The 18,548-nt window shown below is 42.2% G+C and overlaps 1 protein-coding gene across 7 annotated transcripts in view; it reads right to left on the reverse strand.

Moving 5' to 3' along the window:
- The window catches only part of ARHGEF6 (Rac/Cdc42 guanine nucleotide exchange factor 6), a 116,183-nt gene extending 102,667 nt beyond the window's left edge, over positions 1-13,516 (reverse strand). For 2 of the 7 annotated variants that reach the window (XM_043897862.1, XM_043897861.1), the window contains exons 1-2: positions 13,039-13,516; positions 11,738-11,821 (exon numbers count right to left, since the gene is read on the reverse strand). In XM_043897862.1, the coding sequence (XP_043753797.1) occupies positions 11,738-11,821; positions 13,039-13,275 (321 nt within the window). In that variant the 5' untranslated portion in view covers positions 13,276-13,516. Of the gene's footprint in view, positions 1-1,435; positions 1,485-2,558; positions 2,622-2,722; positions 2,891-11,737; positions 11,822-13,038 lie in introns of those variants that run through there. The other 5 variants (XM_043897860.1, XM_043897859.1, XM_043897863.1 and 2 more) reach the window with 5 other exon arrangements.
- Between the last annotated feature and the right edge of the window lie 5,032 nt (positions 13,517-18,548).

The raw sequence follows: 18,548 nt of genomic DNA on the forward strand, positions 1-18,548 counted from the left end.
AAATGACATGTTGTCCTAAAAACAAAGCAGAATCATGGGCTGAGAGCAGAAGTTTCAGGTGAGAGTTTTGATGACACCACCCGCCGGCTGTGTGACTTTGGTTCACTAAACTTTTCTGTTTTTCTGGCCAATGAAACCAATGCCATCTCTCCTACATCCTTTACAAGGGCACAGTGAGTTTTAGATAAGATAAATAGAATGCTTTCCAAAACCTGAAGCAGCAAAGGAAGGCAAGATGAGATTTCTAGGCTGGAAATTTACTTTGTTCCAAACTCCAGTCACCAACCACCACCCTCCCTCCCCAAGACTGAGAACTCTCTGATCTTAACTGCTCCAAGCACACCCAGAGACTCCACCAGCCTGAAGCTCGCTTATGTAAGAAGAGACTGCAGCACTGCCTGGCATGTAGCATAATACTTTGCTTAAGAGAAATCCTTGGAAATGCCTCAGCTGAACTACAAGGGCAGGCCCAGGCTTCACGTTTTGGAGACAGGAGCTCTCAGTCACGGAACACCAGAACTGTGGCTGGAGCAAATGATGTCATCGGAGCTCTTCTTACCATGGTCAATGTCAAAATTAAGATAGGAAGTTCAAGGACAAATCGTGGGGTTCCCAGGCAAATACAAGTTAGAAAAACAGTCTGGATCTCAGAATCTTGCTTTTAAAATTGTCTCCTCTCCTATAATGGTTTCTGGTTTATGTGAAGCTTTTCTTGACAAAAGGTACATAGCTGCATAGAAAAATATATTCCCTTAGGACTCTATTTTTTCTCCCATTACACATTAAGGAGAGACAAAAAAAAAATCATGTGAGTCACCCCTGTATCCAAAAACAATAACAAACCAAAAATAAAACTATAAGATTTTCAAAGAGACAGAGATAACTTAAGGGCTCTCCACTCTAGAGCTGAGAAACGAAATCGCTCAAATACCTGTTGGGTTCCTAAATGACTGGAAAATGAAAACTCGAAATTAACCACAGGCACGTTGGAACACCTTGTAGATACAGGACTTTCCCCATCCACAAACCATTCCTGCGACAGACCTGTGTACTCAACGCCTAAAATATCCCCAAATGTACGGATGCCGGGGATTGGGGGGGGGGGGGGCGAATGTCAATTAGTATAAAAGAAAAATAGTACTGTTGACTCCTGCCCTGGTTTCAGGGAAAAGAAGGAATCCGGTCGGATGCAAACCTCGCGGCCAGAGCCGGACAACTCGCCCCTAAGTTTGGTGCGTCCCCGCTCTGCGCCCTCGGCCCCCGCCCCCGCTCCCGGCACCCAGGAGCTCAGAGCCCCGCGAGGCCCTAGCGGAGGACGAACCCCGCGGCCACGGCCCGGGGAGCAAGGGCGGCTCCTCGCCAACGAGGGTCCTTCGGCCCCACCCCAGGCCCTCGCGCGCTCCCCTTCCCCTGACCCTTCGCCCGGGCAGGTCACCTGGCTCGGCGGCTGCCCGCTGGTCCTCCAGTTTTTCGCTCGCTCTCTCCGCGCCGCCGCCGCCTCCGGGAAGCCGCTCGCCCTCCCGAGTCACCGGGCCGGCGAGCGGGCGGCCGAGCCGGTGCCAAGGCTGCGGGAACGGTTCCACTCGGCCGGAGCTGGGACTCTGCCCTGAGCGCGGCCGCCACCAGGGCGAAACTGGAGAGCTGGGCTCGGCTCGCCGGGGCGGGGAGGGGCGACTGCAACTTTGCTCCTGGACGCGGACGAGGAGGGGGCGCCCGTCTCCAAACTCTGAGCAGCGCCCGCAACCTCTCCAGACCAGGGGGGTTTTTTGTTTGTTTTTTAATGCCCCCCCCTTTTAACCTAACGGGAAGCCAGATGCTGGCCCTCAAGTTCTTGTTTCCAGAGCGGCTGTGAGCGCGGGGCCGAAAGCGGGGTGCGGGAGGCGCGCCCTGCTGGGTGCGCGGGCGGCGAGCCGGCCGAGGGCGCGCGGGGCGGCGACGGGCGGGCAGCGGCTGCCCTGGGAACCCGCCTTTGCGGCCGCTCCGCACCCGGCTCTCAGTACCTCGCCGGCCCCCTCCAGCCGGGAGCCAGAGCCCGGGAGGGAGAGCGGCCTGGAGGGACCGGGCCAGCGGCGGGGAAGCAGTGACCCGGACCTGGATCGCCGAAGTAGGAACTGGAAGTGACAGCGGCGCAGGGCAAAGCAGCCGCCGCCGCCGCCCGGTAGCCGTGGCGGCAGCAGAAGCCACGGAGCGGCGGCGGCGGCGGCCACACTGCGCATGCTGCTGCCGCCGGGTTCAACCCCGAGCCCGGGGCTGCCGCCGCCTGGCCTGCCGCGGGCCTCTGCGAGAGCCTCGGGCGGGAATCCCGGCCTCACTGAGCAGCCCTGCCCGGCGGCCCGCTTCCTCCTCCAGCCCCGGACGCGGCCTGGAGCCCCCAAACCCTGTGGTGAGCCGCTGAGCCACCCCAGAGAGGAAGCGCTCTCCAGCGGCCCTCCGCACCCCTCCCTTCCCCGAACTGTCCTGGATGCCCTTCCCGGACTTCTCGGATAACAGGCCCCACACCAAATAGTCTCTTCGAGGGAGAATGAAAAGGTTCGTGAGAGAAGGCAAATATTTCCGACCTTACTTGAAGTCCAGTTTTTACCGAAAAGAAATGGAATCGGTAGATTGGGATGGCCAGACTCATGGGTGTCATTTGATGTAACTCACGGAAATTTCAGTAGGAGTGTCAGACTGGCTCGACAGAAAAAGGAGAAAGAAAAAAAAAAAAAGACCAAAAACTTACCAAAATCCTCTTTAGTCTTCCCACTAGCTCAAATTGAGCGGCTAAATATACAAAGCTTTCCCCAGCGGAAATTGATAGAAACGGGCCAGTTAAAAACAGTGTCCAACAGTGAGACATTACCAATCCTTACTCCAGTCTCTTCATTTTTACAGATGAGTCAACCGAGGCCGAGAGAAGGGGACTCTGAGTTCTCGGAGAGAACGTCGCGTTTCAGGGCCTGATACCCACTGCAGCTACTGCTTAGTTGCCGGGCCTTCTGCCTCACTGCTCCAGGGAGGCTTTGCTCTCCTAGAGCCCAGATCGATTATGGGAGATTTAGCCCTTGACTCATGATCATTAGTAGAGCTGCCTTCCTTCCAGAACTGCTTCCCTGTCGAGCAGCCCCTGGGAAATGGCAAATCGTCCATCCCACCGGCCCCACTTTGGGGGGGGCACCCATGCTGTTCCAGTGACAAGGCAGATGGAGTGACTCAGGGAGACAGGAGGCAGTGAACGGATGGGGGCAAAGAAAAAGCCATACTGATACCAGCTGGTGAGAGAGAGAAGGAGGGAGAAAGAGAGTGAAAGAAGCCCTCACTGAGCTTCATATACGTTCAATGAAATCCTTCATAAACAAAACAGCTTTCTACAAAGTAGGGTTGGCCCAGGAGCAGAATAGGAGATGTAGAGTATCCCTGGCAATGGGTTGGTCATAAAAATGGCAGGTGAAAAAGAAGTGCCTACTGGGGATGAGGCTGGGGGAAGCCTGGCTGAAAGAAAAACCAGAGGACTAGAGCTGGGACAGACCAGTCCTTCCTGGGGCTTAGCCAGGACCGCATAGTCAGAGAGGTACCACCCAGGCCAGTCCCAAATGATCACAAGAACTGTATCTGTCCCTGACTCCCAGCAAGTTCAAAGGCAGAACAAAGACCATTGCTAGGATAGTGCTGTCAAGGGACTTATTGGTCACATTAGTGACACTCTACATAGACATGAGGATTTTTCCATATGTTCTGGAAGATATTCTCTTGAGGCCTGAGTGTCCCTCCCTGCCTTCTCCATTCTGTAAATAAATAAGAAATATACATTTGGTTCACAGAAATGGAAATACAAATAAACAATAAAGGCATGAGAGATGTCCAAATGCACATGGAGTCATGAAATTCATATTACAGCAATAAGTGAAATACCATTTGCACCCAACATTTTAGCCAACATTAATGATAAATAATATCCAGGGTCATCAGAGACATGAGGAAGAAGGCACTTTCTACACTATTGGTAGGATTAGAACTTCATACAGCATGTTTGTAGGGGAATTTGAGAGTATCAAATTTTAACACAGTTATTCCATTTCTATGAAGAAAGATGCTTCAAGAATAATCACAGATGTACACAAATCTCTATGTGCATATAAAATGTGACCCTCTGGCATTTATCCCAAGAATACAAGATTGATTTAACATATGAAAATTAATAATGTAATAAACATTGCAGTATAATAAAGGAGAAAATCAATGGTCATCTTAACAGATAAAAAAAAAAAGCATTTGAAACAATCTGGCACACTTTCATCATAAAAAACACTCAAAAAACTAGGAATGGAATAGAATTCCTTTAACCTGATAAAGAGCATCTATGAAAACCCACAACTACCATTATGCTTAATGGTGAAAGGTCAATTGTATTTCTATGCAATAAACAACCCAAATGTGAAATTAAGGAAACAATTCCATTTGCAATAGTATCAAAAGAAATAAAATACTTTGGAATAAATTGAATCAAGGAGGTACAAGGCGTGTACACTGAAAATTACAAAACATTGTTGAATGAAATTTTAAAGACCTAAATCAATGGAAAGACATCCTGTGTTTATGGATCAGAAGACTTAATGTTGTTCAGATGGCAATATTCCCCAAAGCAATATACAGACTGAACACAATCCTTATTAAAAATTCCAGTTGGCCTTTTTGCAGAAATGTACAGGCTGATCCTGATCCATATGCGCACACAAGAGATCCAGAATAGCCAAAATTATTTTGAAAATGAAGAACAAAGTTGAAGAACTCATGCTTTCTGATTTGAAAACTTACCACTCAGCTACATTAATCAATTCAGTGGGGGAAAGAATAATCTAGAAAAAGCAAGGGAATTCCAGGAAAACATGTACTTCTGTTTCATTGACTACGCTAAAGTCTTTGACTGTGTGGATCACAGCAAACTGTGGAAAATTCTTAAAGAGATAGAAATACCAGACCACCTTACCTGCCTCCTCAGAAATCTGTATGCAGGTCAAGAAGCAACAGTTAGAACATTACATGGAATAATGGACTGGTTCCAAATTGGGAAAGGGGTGTGACAATGCTATATATGCTATATATTGTCACCCTGCTTTTTTAACTTATATGCAGACTATATCATGCGAAATGCCAGGCTAGATGAAGCACAAGCTGGAATCAAGATTGCCGGGAGAAATATCAACAACCTCAGATATGTAGATGATACGACTCTAATAGCAGAAAGTGAAGAGGAACTAAAGAGCTTCTTGATGCTAGTGAAAGAAGAGAGTGAAAAAGCTGGCTTAAAGCTCAACATTCAAAAAACCAAGATCATGGCATCTGGCCCCATCACTTCATGGCAAATAGATGGGAAAAAGTGGAAACAATGACAGATTTTATCTTCTTGGACTCCAAAATCACTGTGGACGGTGACTGCAGCCATGAAATTAGAAGATGCTCCTTGGAAGGAAAGCTATGACAAATCTAGACAGCATATTAAAAAGCAAAAACATCACTTTGCTAACAAAGGTCTGTCTAGTCAAAACTATGGTTTTTTTCAGTATTGATGTGAGAGTTGGACCATAAAGAAAGCTGAGCACTGAAAAATTGATGACTTTGAATTGTGGTGCTGGAGAAGACTCTTGAGAGTCCTTGGAGTGCAAGATCAAACCAGTCAACCCTAAAGGAAATCAACCCTGAATATTCATTGGGAGGAATGATGCTGAAGCTGAAGCTCCAATACTTTGGCCACCTGATGCAAAGAGCCAACTCACTGGAAAATACCCTGATGCTGGGAAAGGTTGAAGGCAAAAGGAGAAGAGGGCAGCAGAGGATGAGATGGTTGGTTTTATACCATCACTGACACAATGGACAGGAATCTGAGCAAATTCTGGGAGACAGTGAAGCACAGGGAAGCCTGGCGTGCTGCAGTCCATGGGATCACAAAAAGTCAGACACGACTTAGAGACTGAACAACAACAACAAACCATCAAAAATACCAACGTGGCATTTTTCACAGAACTAGAACAAATAATTCAAAAATTTGTATGGAAACACAAAAGACCCCAAATAGCCAAAACAATCTTGAGACAGAAGAACAGAGCTGGAGGAATCACACTCTCTGACTTCAGGCTATGCTACAAAGCTACAGCAATCAAAACAGTATAGTACTAGCACAAAAGCAGATACGTTGATCAGTAGAACAGAATAGAGAGCCCAGAAATAAACCCACTCACTTACGGTCAGTTAATCTATGACAAAGGAGACAAGAATATACGATGGAGAAAAGACAGTCTCTTTAATAAGTGGTGCTGGAAAAAGTGGGCAGCACATGTGAAAGAATGAAATTAGAACATTCTCTAACACTATACCAAAAATAAGCTCAAATGGATTAAAGGCCAGATATAAAACTCCTAGAGGAAAACACAAGCAGAATATTCTTGGACATAAATCATAGCAATATTTTTTGATCCATCTCTTAAAACAAAGGAAATAAAAAGAATAAACAAATGGAACCTACAACTTAAAATTTTTTGTACATCAAGGGAAACCATTGACAAAATGAAAAGACAATCTACTAAATGGGAGAAAATATTTGCAAATGCTGACTAATAAGAGGTTAATACCCAACATATATAAACAGCTCATGCAACTCAACATCAAAAAAACAACCCAATTGATAAAATGGGCAGAAGACCTGAATAGATATTTTTCCAAAGAGGTAATGCAGATGGCCAACAGGCACATGAAAAGATGCTCAGCATTGCTAATCATCAAGGAAGTGCAAATCAAACCCACAAGGAGGTATTACCTCACACCTGTGAGAATGGCTATCATGAAAAAGAACACAAATAACAAATTTGGGGAGAGTGTGGCAAAAAAGGAACCCTCCTACACTGTCGGTGGGAATGTAAATTGGTGCAACCACTGTGGAAAACAGTATGGAGGCTTCTCAAAAAACTAAGAATAGAACTACCATATGACTCAGCAATTTTATATATATATAAAACAACCAAAAACACCAATTCAAAAGATACATGCACCTCAACGTTCATAGCAGCATTATCTACAATTTACAAGGTATAAAAGCAACCTAAGTGTCTATCAACAGATGAATGGATAAAGACACTGTAGTGTATATATATATACATATAAAGTGTCCATCAACAGGTGGATGGATAAAGACAATGTGGGGTGTGTGTGTGTGTGTTATGGCTGGAATACTACTCAGCCATAAAAAAGAACTAAATAATGCCAGTTTATACCAACATGGATGGACACTTGGATGGCATTATGCTAAATGAAATGAGTCAGAGAAAGATAAATACTGTATGATATCATTTATATGTGGAATCTAAAAAATACAACAAACTAGTGACTAAAACAAACAAACAAACGAACAAAAAAGGCACACTCACAGATATGGAAGACAAACTGCCTGTGGGGAAAGGGAAGGAGGGAGGAGGCAACATAGGGATAAAGGAGTAAAAGAGGTTATTATGGGATTATATGAAATCACATGTGTGAAACTTTTGAAAATTAGAAAGCACTATAGAATTTAAAGAATTTTTCATGTAATAAAAAATAATTTTTAGGGACTTCCCTGGTGGTCCAGTGGTTAGGACTCCTCGCTTCCACTGGTGGGGGCCCAGGTTTGATCCCTGATTGGGGACCTAACATCCCACAAGCCACACAGCACAGCCAATAATAATAATAATAATAATAATAACAACAATTTTAATTAAATTAAAAAGAAAGAAAATGGGGAAATTTTGGGGGGGATATATTTTTAAGTAGATACTATCAAAGTCTGGGAGGCACTTCAGAGACACCCTTGTCTCCCAGGTGTCTCAGCAGACCTCCCTGATCAGTTGCTAGTGGTGTGAGCCTCTAGCGACCCTAGGACACTAGAGCCACATGAGAACACAAAGATGGAGGTCACTTGCAGAGACCAGCTGGCCACTCAGAGGGTCAGAAAGCAGCAGCTCTTTCATGTGGTCACCGTGCCCCACAGTCAACACTCAATTGTCAATGTACTGCTGCATCTCTGCTTTCATTTTTCTAGATTTCCAAACTGACCGTTTCAAGCTGGCACTCTTTCTGTATATAAATAATAGTGTGTCCTTGGCAACAATTAAGCCCTGCTCTTTTTGCTTTTTAAACATTAACAGTTTCATAGTGTCAACAAAAAAGTATTAAGTATGCCCTAAGGGAAAGGCTACCCACTCCAGTATTCTGGCCTGGAGAATTCCATGGACTGTATGGGGGTTGCAAAGAGTAGGACACGACAGAGCAACTTTCACTTCACTTCACTTCAAACTAGGCACTGTGCTAGGTGCTTTAGGTCTGAGAGATACTCTATCTAAAGTGACAAGATACAGAAACAATTTAAATGTTCATCAATGGATGAATGGATTTCAAGAAAAAATGTGGTATATACACACTATGGACTGTTGTTCAGCCATGCAAAAGGAGGATGTTCTGTCATTTGCAAAAACAAGGATGGACTTTGAGCACATTATGCTAAATGAGATAAGTCAAAGAAAAATACTGTGTGGTCTCACTTATACATGGAATCTTAAAAAATCAAACATAAAAAAGAGCCATTACAAAAAAAAAAAAAAAGAGCCATTACCAGGGGTTGGGGGCTAAGGGATGAAAACTGACATTGTTTAAGCATACCAACCTACAACGAGTAGTAAATACACCATAGTGGTCTAATGCCCTCTATAGGGAACACAGACAACAATATTGTACTTAGGTGATGTGATAAATATCACTACAATGGCAATATTACAAAATATAAATGCATCAAGGTAACACATCGTACACCTTAAATTTACACCATATTGTATGTCAAATACTTTCAGTTTTTAAAATAATGTTTTTAAATTTGCAAGTATTTGTGTTTAGGTCTATCTCTTAGCTACCTTGGGAACTTGAGACTGGATGGTCAGTATTTTGGCTGCTGGGTGCACCCTAGCTCAGCTTTCTATCTCATTCCTCATGTATTGATTTTATTAATCTTCCCTCAGGGTTCTAGGAGTGCCTCAGTATGGCTGCTCTGCACCCCTTTCGGGCATAATTTTGTGTACAACACTACCTAGTAATAATGGTATGAGTGAGCAGCTATTATACATGCTTTATGTGCAGTGACATATGAAGTGCTTTAGATGCATTATTTCATTTGATCTTTAAAAGAATCCAACGCAGGGACTTCCCTGGCCGTCCAGTGGTTAAGACTCCCTGCTTCCACTGCAGGGGGCAAGGGTTTGATCCCTGCTCAGAGAACTAAGATCCCACATGCTGCAAGGTACGGTCAAAATATTAAAAATAAACAAATCCAATGCAGTACCTATTACTCATGTCTCCATTATACAGATGAGGAAACTGGAGCAGAGAGAGGCCAAATAACTTTTCCCAGAGTCACAGAGCCAAAATTCTGACTCATGTCTGTCTGTCAAACTGGAGAAGGTATGTGCTTAACCATCCTGCCAGATATTGCCTCCTCACAACATTCATCTGATGCTCAGGCCAGCCTGAATTATGAAAAAGAGATCAAAAATGTTTGGTGACCCTCATGTAAGAAATGAAAATTATGTTATACTTTTTTTTTTTTATGTTATACTTTTAAAGAAAGATTTTTGTCCAAAGTGGCCAAAAATATTTTAAGTATGGGTGCTTAACAGAGTAAGCATTAGTTATCAGAAAAATCCACTTATGTGAAACAACTCATTCTCCAACAATGCCAGACCCAGGAGGTGTTTCTGTATCACCTAGTATTCTTAGAACCACAAAGAAGCTCAATATACCTTCTGACAGCTTCAGAGTGCATAAATCATTGGCAACCTCACCATGTTTTTATTTAACAAATGAAAAGAAAATGCCATGATCTGTTCATAGCAGACATTATTCCATACGGGATACAGAGTAGGTTGCACCTGCCTTAAAAGCCATACACACCATGTACCCAGGCACACACACAGAAAGATAAAGAGAGAGAGAGAGGGAAGGAGCTAAAATTTGGCAATAAGGAAATCTGAAGTAAAATATTCTGAAACAAGCATAGGTTGATGCTATGGCTAACTTTCAGAAAAATTCTGGGGAAAAGGTACTTGTACTAGTACTACTAGTAGTTAACTAACACTTGGAGAAAACTTTCTGTGTGCCATGCACTCTTCCAAGGATGCAAATTCTTTGAAACCTTATACCAATCCCATGAGACAGGTGCTGCTATTCTTCCCATTTTGCAGGTAAGGAGACTGAGGTATAGAGCCATAGTTAAGTAACATGCCCAAGATCACAAAGCTACTAGCAAGAGATAACTGAGATTTGAACCCAAGTAGTCTAATATCAGAAAGTGTGTGAAAGTGTTAGTTGCTCAGTTGTATCCAATTCTTTGCAAGCCCACAGGCTGTAGTCCACCAGGCTTCTCTGTCCATGGGATTCTCCAAGCAAGAATACTGGAGTGGGTTGCCGTCCCCTTCTCCAGGGAATCTTCCCAACCCAGGGATCGAACTTGAGTCTCCTGCCTTACAGGCAGATTCTTTACTGTCTGAGCCAGTAGGGAAGAGTCCAGGCTCAAACCAGTACTAATACTTCTCCACAAGTGATACTACTAACGCATGTCTATACTTCTTACACCCCAGGTCCTGTGCTGAGTACTCTACCTACGTTACTTCATAGATCTTTGGAATTTGGAGCTCTTAGCTCTAAATTATTATGCAGTATCTCATTTGATCATTAAAACAGCCCCATGAGGTAGTTATTGTTGTGTCCATTTTACAGATTAAAACACTAAGGCACAGAGACATTAAATAATGTGACATACAAGCAAAAGTGTCACCTCCTTTTCAGCAACACCCCCATACTTACTGCAAGGATCCACATAACATAAAAGAATACAGTGTAACTTAATATACAATTTCTACCTCAGGGCCAAGTTCTTTCATGGCCTCTGTTCTAAAGTGTTAGTGGGGAAAAGTGGTTATAATCTTTCCACCCTTCCCAACTCGAAAGGATTACAGTAACCCTCTGCAGCATCCAGTGGCCCACTTTAGGCTCCACTTAGTAGGGTCACACACCATACAACCTCTGGCACCAAAAGCCTGCTTTCAGAGCTTGGGAGCTGTTTTGTTTTGTTTTTTAATTTATTTTTAATTGGAGGATAATTGCTTTGCAAGATTGTGTTGGTTTCTGCCATACTTCTACATGAATCAGCCATAGGTATACATATGTCCCCACCCTCTCAAATCTCCCTTCGACTTCCCACCCCATCCCACCCCTCTAAGTTGTCACAGAGCCCTGGTTTGAATTCCTTGAGTCATGCAACAAATTTGGGGAGCTGTTTTTAAGTGGTACCATATTTTGTTTTTTCTTAATTGAATTATAGTTGATTTACAATGTTGTGTTAATTTCTTCTGTACAGCCAAATGATTCAGTTACACATATACAGACGTTCTTTTTCTTAGTATTCTTTTCCATTATGGTTTATCATAGGATATTGAATATGGTTCTCTGTGCTATACAGTAGGATAAAAGTTACCATATTTTGAATTTTGATTTTGTTTTGCTTTGGAATTGGTTTCTGGAAAAACAAACAAACTAGCAAACCACGACTGGGGACCATCGATCTTAACCATGGTTTCCATAAAAGTGCTTCCTCTGTTTAACAGTGAAAATAAGCCTTTTACCACAACACCATCTTCATTAGCAGAGTGAAAAATGACCACAAGGAAGGCAACCTGGGTGGGCTTACCTCCACTTGAAGGGCTGCACATCCTTTCAGGAAGTCATTGATATTGTTGGTGCAGTCAGCTTCAGTTTGGGGCTCCAGACAGTACTAGAGAAACACAGTCAAATATCACTTGGAGACTGTCATTCCAAACGGGACACATCATTGCATCATTCGCTGATAACTACATAAAGTAGGCTTTTTAAGGTGGGGCCAACACTGCTGTCAATCCAGGAAGAGAAATTAACCACTGAAGGAAGTGATGCAAAAATCTAAACGGTTGGTCTTGTTCCAAATGTCACCAAATCCTTAGCCCCAAGCCATCTCTACTTATAAACTTTCTCATGCTTTCTACCAAAACGTGGTGATAGCAAATTAGAGACACCCTGCAAGTTTTTTTCATCCTGGTTCCTGCTTTCAACCTATCATTTCCCGTCCGTCCTCCTCATGATAATGTATTAAAAATTGTATTTTCCTCTTCGCTGTTCTTTACATTTGATCACATTTCTCGACATTTTCCATTTTATCACTGTTTTCCAAGTTTGAGAATTATAAGTAAATCGGTATGTTCAATAAAAACACAAGCTGCCTCAAGGAGGGAAATGAACTGCACTCAGTGTCTTATTCCCTGCTGACCTTAAGAAAATAATTTATGGCTCCACTTTTAAACTTACTTAAGGTGCCCATTTTAAAAATTATTTGTACTGGTGATCATGGGTTTCCAACATTCACAGTTTTGGATTTTTAAAAATGAGTAAGGTTAGTTTCACTTTGAACACGTGTTGCATTCAAAACATATATTTGGTTTCTATTGTTTTAACAAACCCGTTGTGGCATTTTGGGTTATTTCTCCTGATTGCTAAACAGCCTCTCTTTCAATGGATACTTTATTTCTTTGAGAAGAAAATCCACACTAAATTTAGTCGTACCATCAATAATCACTCTGAATATGTGTTACAAATCACCCCATTACTCCACGGACTCACATGAACCCCAGGTTCAAAACATGTCCTCAGTACACAGGCAGGTACAACACGCGCCTCTATGACAGAGCCAGCTCGTGACAGGGGTGTTCTCCTTGGCCCCTGGCACTAGTGGGGTCACAGGTTTTTACTGTACTAACCTCCAGTGGCCAATCACTAAAGGATAACCTTTCATTTTCTGACTTTTTCCAACTACGAAAACAGTAAGAAAGAACAATTAAATCTCAGAAAGAGATGAAAGCAGGAGTGTCCCCTGACCCAGGCAATTGAAAATCTCCAGAGTGACATTACCCCTGCTCTCTGGTGGTGAGCAACCCCAAAGATACTGCAAATTTCCCTTACCTTTTCTACAGAGCCAGGCCTTAGTCTGTTGATCAGTTTGCACAGCACTACCCCATTTTTCAACGAGGACTTCAAGAACTCCTCCGGATCACAGATGGTCTTTTTGGGGGAATCTAATACTCCCAAGGATATGAGCCAGGTCACGACGCGCTCTTCTGGATTCATTACTGCAGACTGAACGCTCCCGAGCACCTCTCTGGGGCAGCTGCAAGGACTAAGCCACATCCGCGATTGCATCTGCTGTTGTCTTCCTTTTTATGAGTTCTCTTCTCGTGCTTGCAGAGCAAAGCTCTAAAACAACGTTCCTTAGACAACGGTGGAAGCCACTCCAATTCTGGGATTTGAAAAACCACAGAGCTCACACTCAAAGACGTAGAAATAGAATGAATGGGGGGGAAATCCTGGGTAACACTGGGTTTCTTTTTCAAAAGCTGCAAAACAAATTCACTAGGATTTTTTTTTTAAAAAAAAAGAAGAAATACATACACACACTCACACCCCTCCCCCCCCCAAAAAAAAAACCAACAGTGCAAGAAACTGTAAGGGAAGGAAGTGAGCAGGATGCTGGGGAGGGAGGAAAGAGAAGGCAGCGTGCGCTCTGGGAAAACAGAGGCGAGCCAGCACTTCAGGGGACCTTGGAAATGAGATACTCATGGGGCAGTCTGGGAAAACGCTGTCAATAAATAGTCTAGCCCCAGTGAAAATCTGGCTTCTGTCAAGAGGAAGATGCCAACTGGCTCTTAGGTCAGACAGATCTGAGCCTCGTGGGGAGCTGTGCTGGCACAACAGGGCTCAGAGAAGGTAAGCTGGGAAAATTCTTCCAAGAAATGGCCGGATGTCCTCTTACTGTCTCACCGAGATAATGTGTCATGATCATTCCTTTGCAAAACACGTTGAATTGCACGGTGACAACGTGCCAAGCAGATGAAGACTGTGCCTGCTGTCAGCCATCACTCTGTGTAAGCACAAACTAGAAGAATGGCATTTTACTTTGCAGCCAAAAAGCTATGTTTAGGGAAATAGACTAAGGATAACATCTGACATCCTGTTTACTTGCATTCTTGAGCGATTCTTTTTCTGGACCTGGTTCCACTACACAATCCAGCTGCAGTGCCCTTAGCAAAGGCTCAGACACAGTCATATCGGGCGAGTGAAAAGCACTTGGAAACAGAATTTTCGAGAACAAAAGAACACTTGTCCTCTGTCTATACTACAGTCTGAAGGTTGATGTTTCCCCAACAAGAAACACTTTGCCTTAAAAATATTGCTCTGAAAAAAAACTGGTCTATAACAAGAGATCTACACTATTCTTAAAACATCTTCATAACCAGTTATAATAGCCACATGATTAGGAAATTTATGATAAGGCCAACAGTATAGCCTGATCTGAGCAAATGCATGGTACTCACCATCACTACCCTCACCTGATGCATGGGATCCTGCTAACTTTCAGAATCTTTTCAACATAGTGACAGGCATCTACTACCAAATAATCGGCTTAGATAATCCTGCTACATGTTTGGGGAACTTCCCTGGTAGTCCAGGGGCTAAGACTCCACTCTCCCTATGCAGGGGTTCCATCCCTGGTAAGGGAACTAGAGCCCACATGCTACAGTGAAGATCCCACATACCGCAACTGATACCAGGTGCAGCCAAATAAAAATTTTTTTAAAAAATCTGGCTACATTCTTTCAAAGCTTCCCCTTTTTACCTTGTCATAACAGTTATCCAGACTTGACTATTGTCATTTGTTGATCTGTCTCCTCCACCAGAATGTAGCCTCCGCTAGGGGAGGGGTCTTGTCTGCCTTGATGAACACTGTCCCCAGCAGAGTGCCTGGTACACAGCAGACATTTTAATGACTTAAAACCAACATGTTTTCCTTGCTAATGATTTTTGTCCTTTTACTGAGATATAACTGACATAATGAATCGCACATAGTCAAGACGTATGATTTAATGGATTTTGACATATGTGTACATCCCATGATACAATCATACACACACACATACACAATTCAAAAAATTTTTCTGTCATCCCCAAAAAGTGTTATTGTGCCCTTTCAACCCCATCTTCCCTCCCTTCCCTTAAAATCCCAGACAATGAACAATCCTTTTTCAATCCTATAGACTAGTTTGCATTTTCTAGAATCTTGTGTAAATGGAATCATACAGTATGGAACTTTCTGTTGTCTGGTTTCTTGCAGTTAACATCATCACTTTGAGATTCATTCATGTTGTTGTATCTATCAATAGTTATATAAGGAAGATTTGACCTCCAGGCATTCAGTTTGATATAATTATATTTATGAGCAAAGTAAGTATAGTCAATCAAACATTTTCATTGACTTTTGATCCAAGACCAAATCTATGTAATGGAAATAAAACCAAAATCCATGTGTTGATCAATGAAATTCTTAAATGTAACCTGCTTAAATATATTTTGAGATCTCATTTGACCAGTTTTCTCACAACTGCTCATCAAAATTGTATTCTATAGACAAACAAATCCAGCAGTATTATTGAGGTATCACTTACATTTTTTGTTGAAGAATAAAGCCTGAGTAATTTCAGGAACCCAGCCTTGTTCAAAATAGGCTTGAGCCCACTGGGGTTATTGGGGTGAAAATCTGCCTCATTTTAGACATTGGCTATTGCAAATGACTGTAAGCAATACAGTAAAATCAGAAAGGCAAGGCCATCTCAAAGCAGAAGAAACACTTCTACTAGCATAAAGATTGGAAGTTAGGGTTGGTATGAGCAAATGTCAAGAAAGCAAGGCATTCCAGGACAGCAGCAACCATACCGGTGAAATGACTAACAGTGGAACCCAGGGCAATGAAAAGAAGTTAATGACCTGGGGGAACAGAGTGGAGGGTTGAAAGACAGGAGATCACAGCGTCACAGAGCACAGGCTTTACATAAGAGTATGAAAAAATAAAATACTCTGCAAAAAGTTACCTTGTCAAGATTGCAAGAGGAGAATGGCAGAAGTAAAGGTGGATAAATGTATCCAGAACTTGCATGAAATTACCTCACTGACTCATTTAATTCAAGCAGAAGCTTAAGTTTTCTCTTCCATCATATGAATATTAGAGTCTAACCATTTTTTGGGGGGGGGGGGTCTAACATTTTTTTTTATTTTATTTATTTATTTTTTCAGTGGGTTTTGTCATACATTGATATGAATCAGCCACAGATTTACACGTATTCCCCATCCTGATCCCCCCTCCCACCTCCCTCTCCACCCGATTCCTCTGGGTCTTCCCAGTGCACCAGGCCTGAGCACTTGTCTCATGCATCCCACCTGGGCTGGTGATCTGTTTCACCATAGATAATATACATGCTGTTCTTTTTTTTTTTTTTTTTTTTTCATGCTGTTCTTTCGAAACATCCCACCCTCACCTTCTCCCACAGAGTTCAAAAGTCTGTTCTGTACTGCTGTGTCTCTTTTTCTGTTTTGCATATAGGGTTTTCGTTACCATCTTTCTAAATTCCATATATATGTGTTAGTATGCTGTAATGTTCTTTATCTTTCTGGCTTACTTCACTCTGTATAATGGGCTCCAGTTTCATCCATCTGTTTATAATAGCCAGGACATGGAAGCAACCTAGATGCCCATCAGCAGATGAATGGGTAAGGAAGCTGTGGTACATATACACCATGGAATATTACTCAGCCGTTAAAAAGAATTCATTTGAACCAGTTCTAATGAGTCTATCCATTTTGATGAACAACATTATCTGCTCTCCTTCTGCTATACAGAAATCTAGCAATCATTTTATCTAAGCACACAGTCCAGTTCAGTCGCTCAGTTGTATGTAACTTTTTGTGACCCCATGGACTGCAGCATGCCAGGCCTCCCAGTCCATCACCAACTCCCAGAGTTTGTTCAAACTCATGTCCATTGAGTCAGTGATGCCATCCAACCATCTCATCCTCTGTTGTCCCCTTCTCCTCTCGCCTTCAATCTTTCCCAGGATCAGGGTATTTTCAAATGAGTCAGCTCTTTGCATCAGGTGGCCCAAGTATTGGAGTTTCAGCTTCAACATCAGTCCTTTCAATAAATATTCAGGACTGGTCTCCTTTAGGATGGACTGGTTGGATCTCCTTGCAGTCCAAGGGACTCTCAAGAGTCTTCTCCAACACCACAGTTCAAAAGTATCAGTTCTTCGGCACTCAGCTTTCTTTATGGTCCAACTCTCACATCCATACATGACTACTGGAAAAACCATAACCTTGACTAGATGCACCTTTGTTGGCAAAGTAATGTCTCCGCTTTTTAATATGCTGTCTAGATTGGTCACAACGTTCCCTCCGAGGAGTAAGTGCCTTTTTATTTCATGGCTGCAGTCACCATCTGCAGTGATTTTGGACCCCAAAAAAATAAACTCAGCCACTGTTTCCACTGTTTCCCCATCTGTTTGCCATGAAGTGATGGGACCAGATGCCATGATCTTAGTTTTCTGAATGTTGAGCTTTAAGCCAGCTTTTTCACTCTCCTCTTTCACTTTCATCAAGAGGCTCTTTAGTTCTTCTTCACTTTCTGCCATTAAGGGTGGTGTTATCTGCATATCTGAGGTTATTGATATTTCTCCCAGCAGTCTTGATTCCAGCTTGTGCTTCCTCCAGCCCAGCGTTTCTCATGATGTACTCTGCATATAAGTTAAATAAGCACAGTGACAACATACAGCCTTGACGTACTCCTTTTCCTATTTGGAACCAGTCTGTTGTTCCATGTCCAGTTCTAACTGTTGCTTCCTGACCTGCATACAGGTTTCTCAAGAGGCAGGTCAGGTGGTCTGGTATGTCCATCTCTTTCAGAATTTTCCACAGTTTATTGTGATCCACACAGTCAAAGGCTTTGGCATAGTCAATAAAGCAGAGATCTATTTCTGCTTTACTGACTAAGCACACAACATGACACAAGATATGAAATCAGTTTCATAATAACCTTAAAAGACAGACATTGAACTTTCTGAAAAGATGTTTTAAGTCTGAGTTTTCTGAACAGGATTATAACTTTGAATTTCTATAATCTTGGTATTGTATTCAAGTAATATTGTTCAGATTTGTTAAAAGGTAGCCAGTATGTGCTCTATTTTGCAAACTATATTTTTTTGAAGATTTTTTCAAGTTAAAATTATACATAGATTTCCTAAGGTAAAGTGGAACATAAATTATGAGCAAATCTTTTAAAAAGATAAAGCAACTATATGCCAATAAAAATTAATTTTAAATTAATTAATTTAATGTCCCCAATTATTTTTTGAAATTTGAACAAAAGCTGTATTTTACTTAATAATATTGTACCACATGTTAATTTTCTGTTTTTTTTACGTGATATTTCTTTATATTCTCAGAATTGAATTAGAAGTTTCAAGACTTATTCAATTTTTTTAAAATCACTAACATGTTAAACATTCTAGACTTTTGGCAGTAATACTGGATGCCAAAATACATGGAATTATACCAAAATTTTGAGTGAATATGAGTTAAAAATGTAACAT

The sequence above is a fragment of the Cervus elaphus genome, chromosome X (genome assembly GCF_910594005.1).
Source record: "Cervus elaphus chromosome X, mCerEla1.1, whole genome shotgun sequence".
NCBI classification, from domain to species: domain Eukaryota; kingdom Metazoa; phylum Chordata; class Mammalia; order Artiodactyla; family Cervidae; genus Cervus; species Cervus elaphus.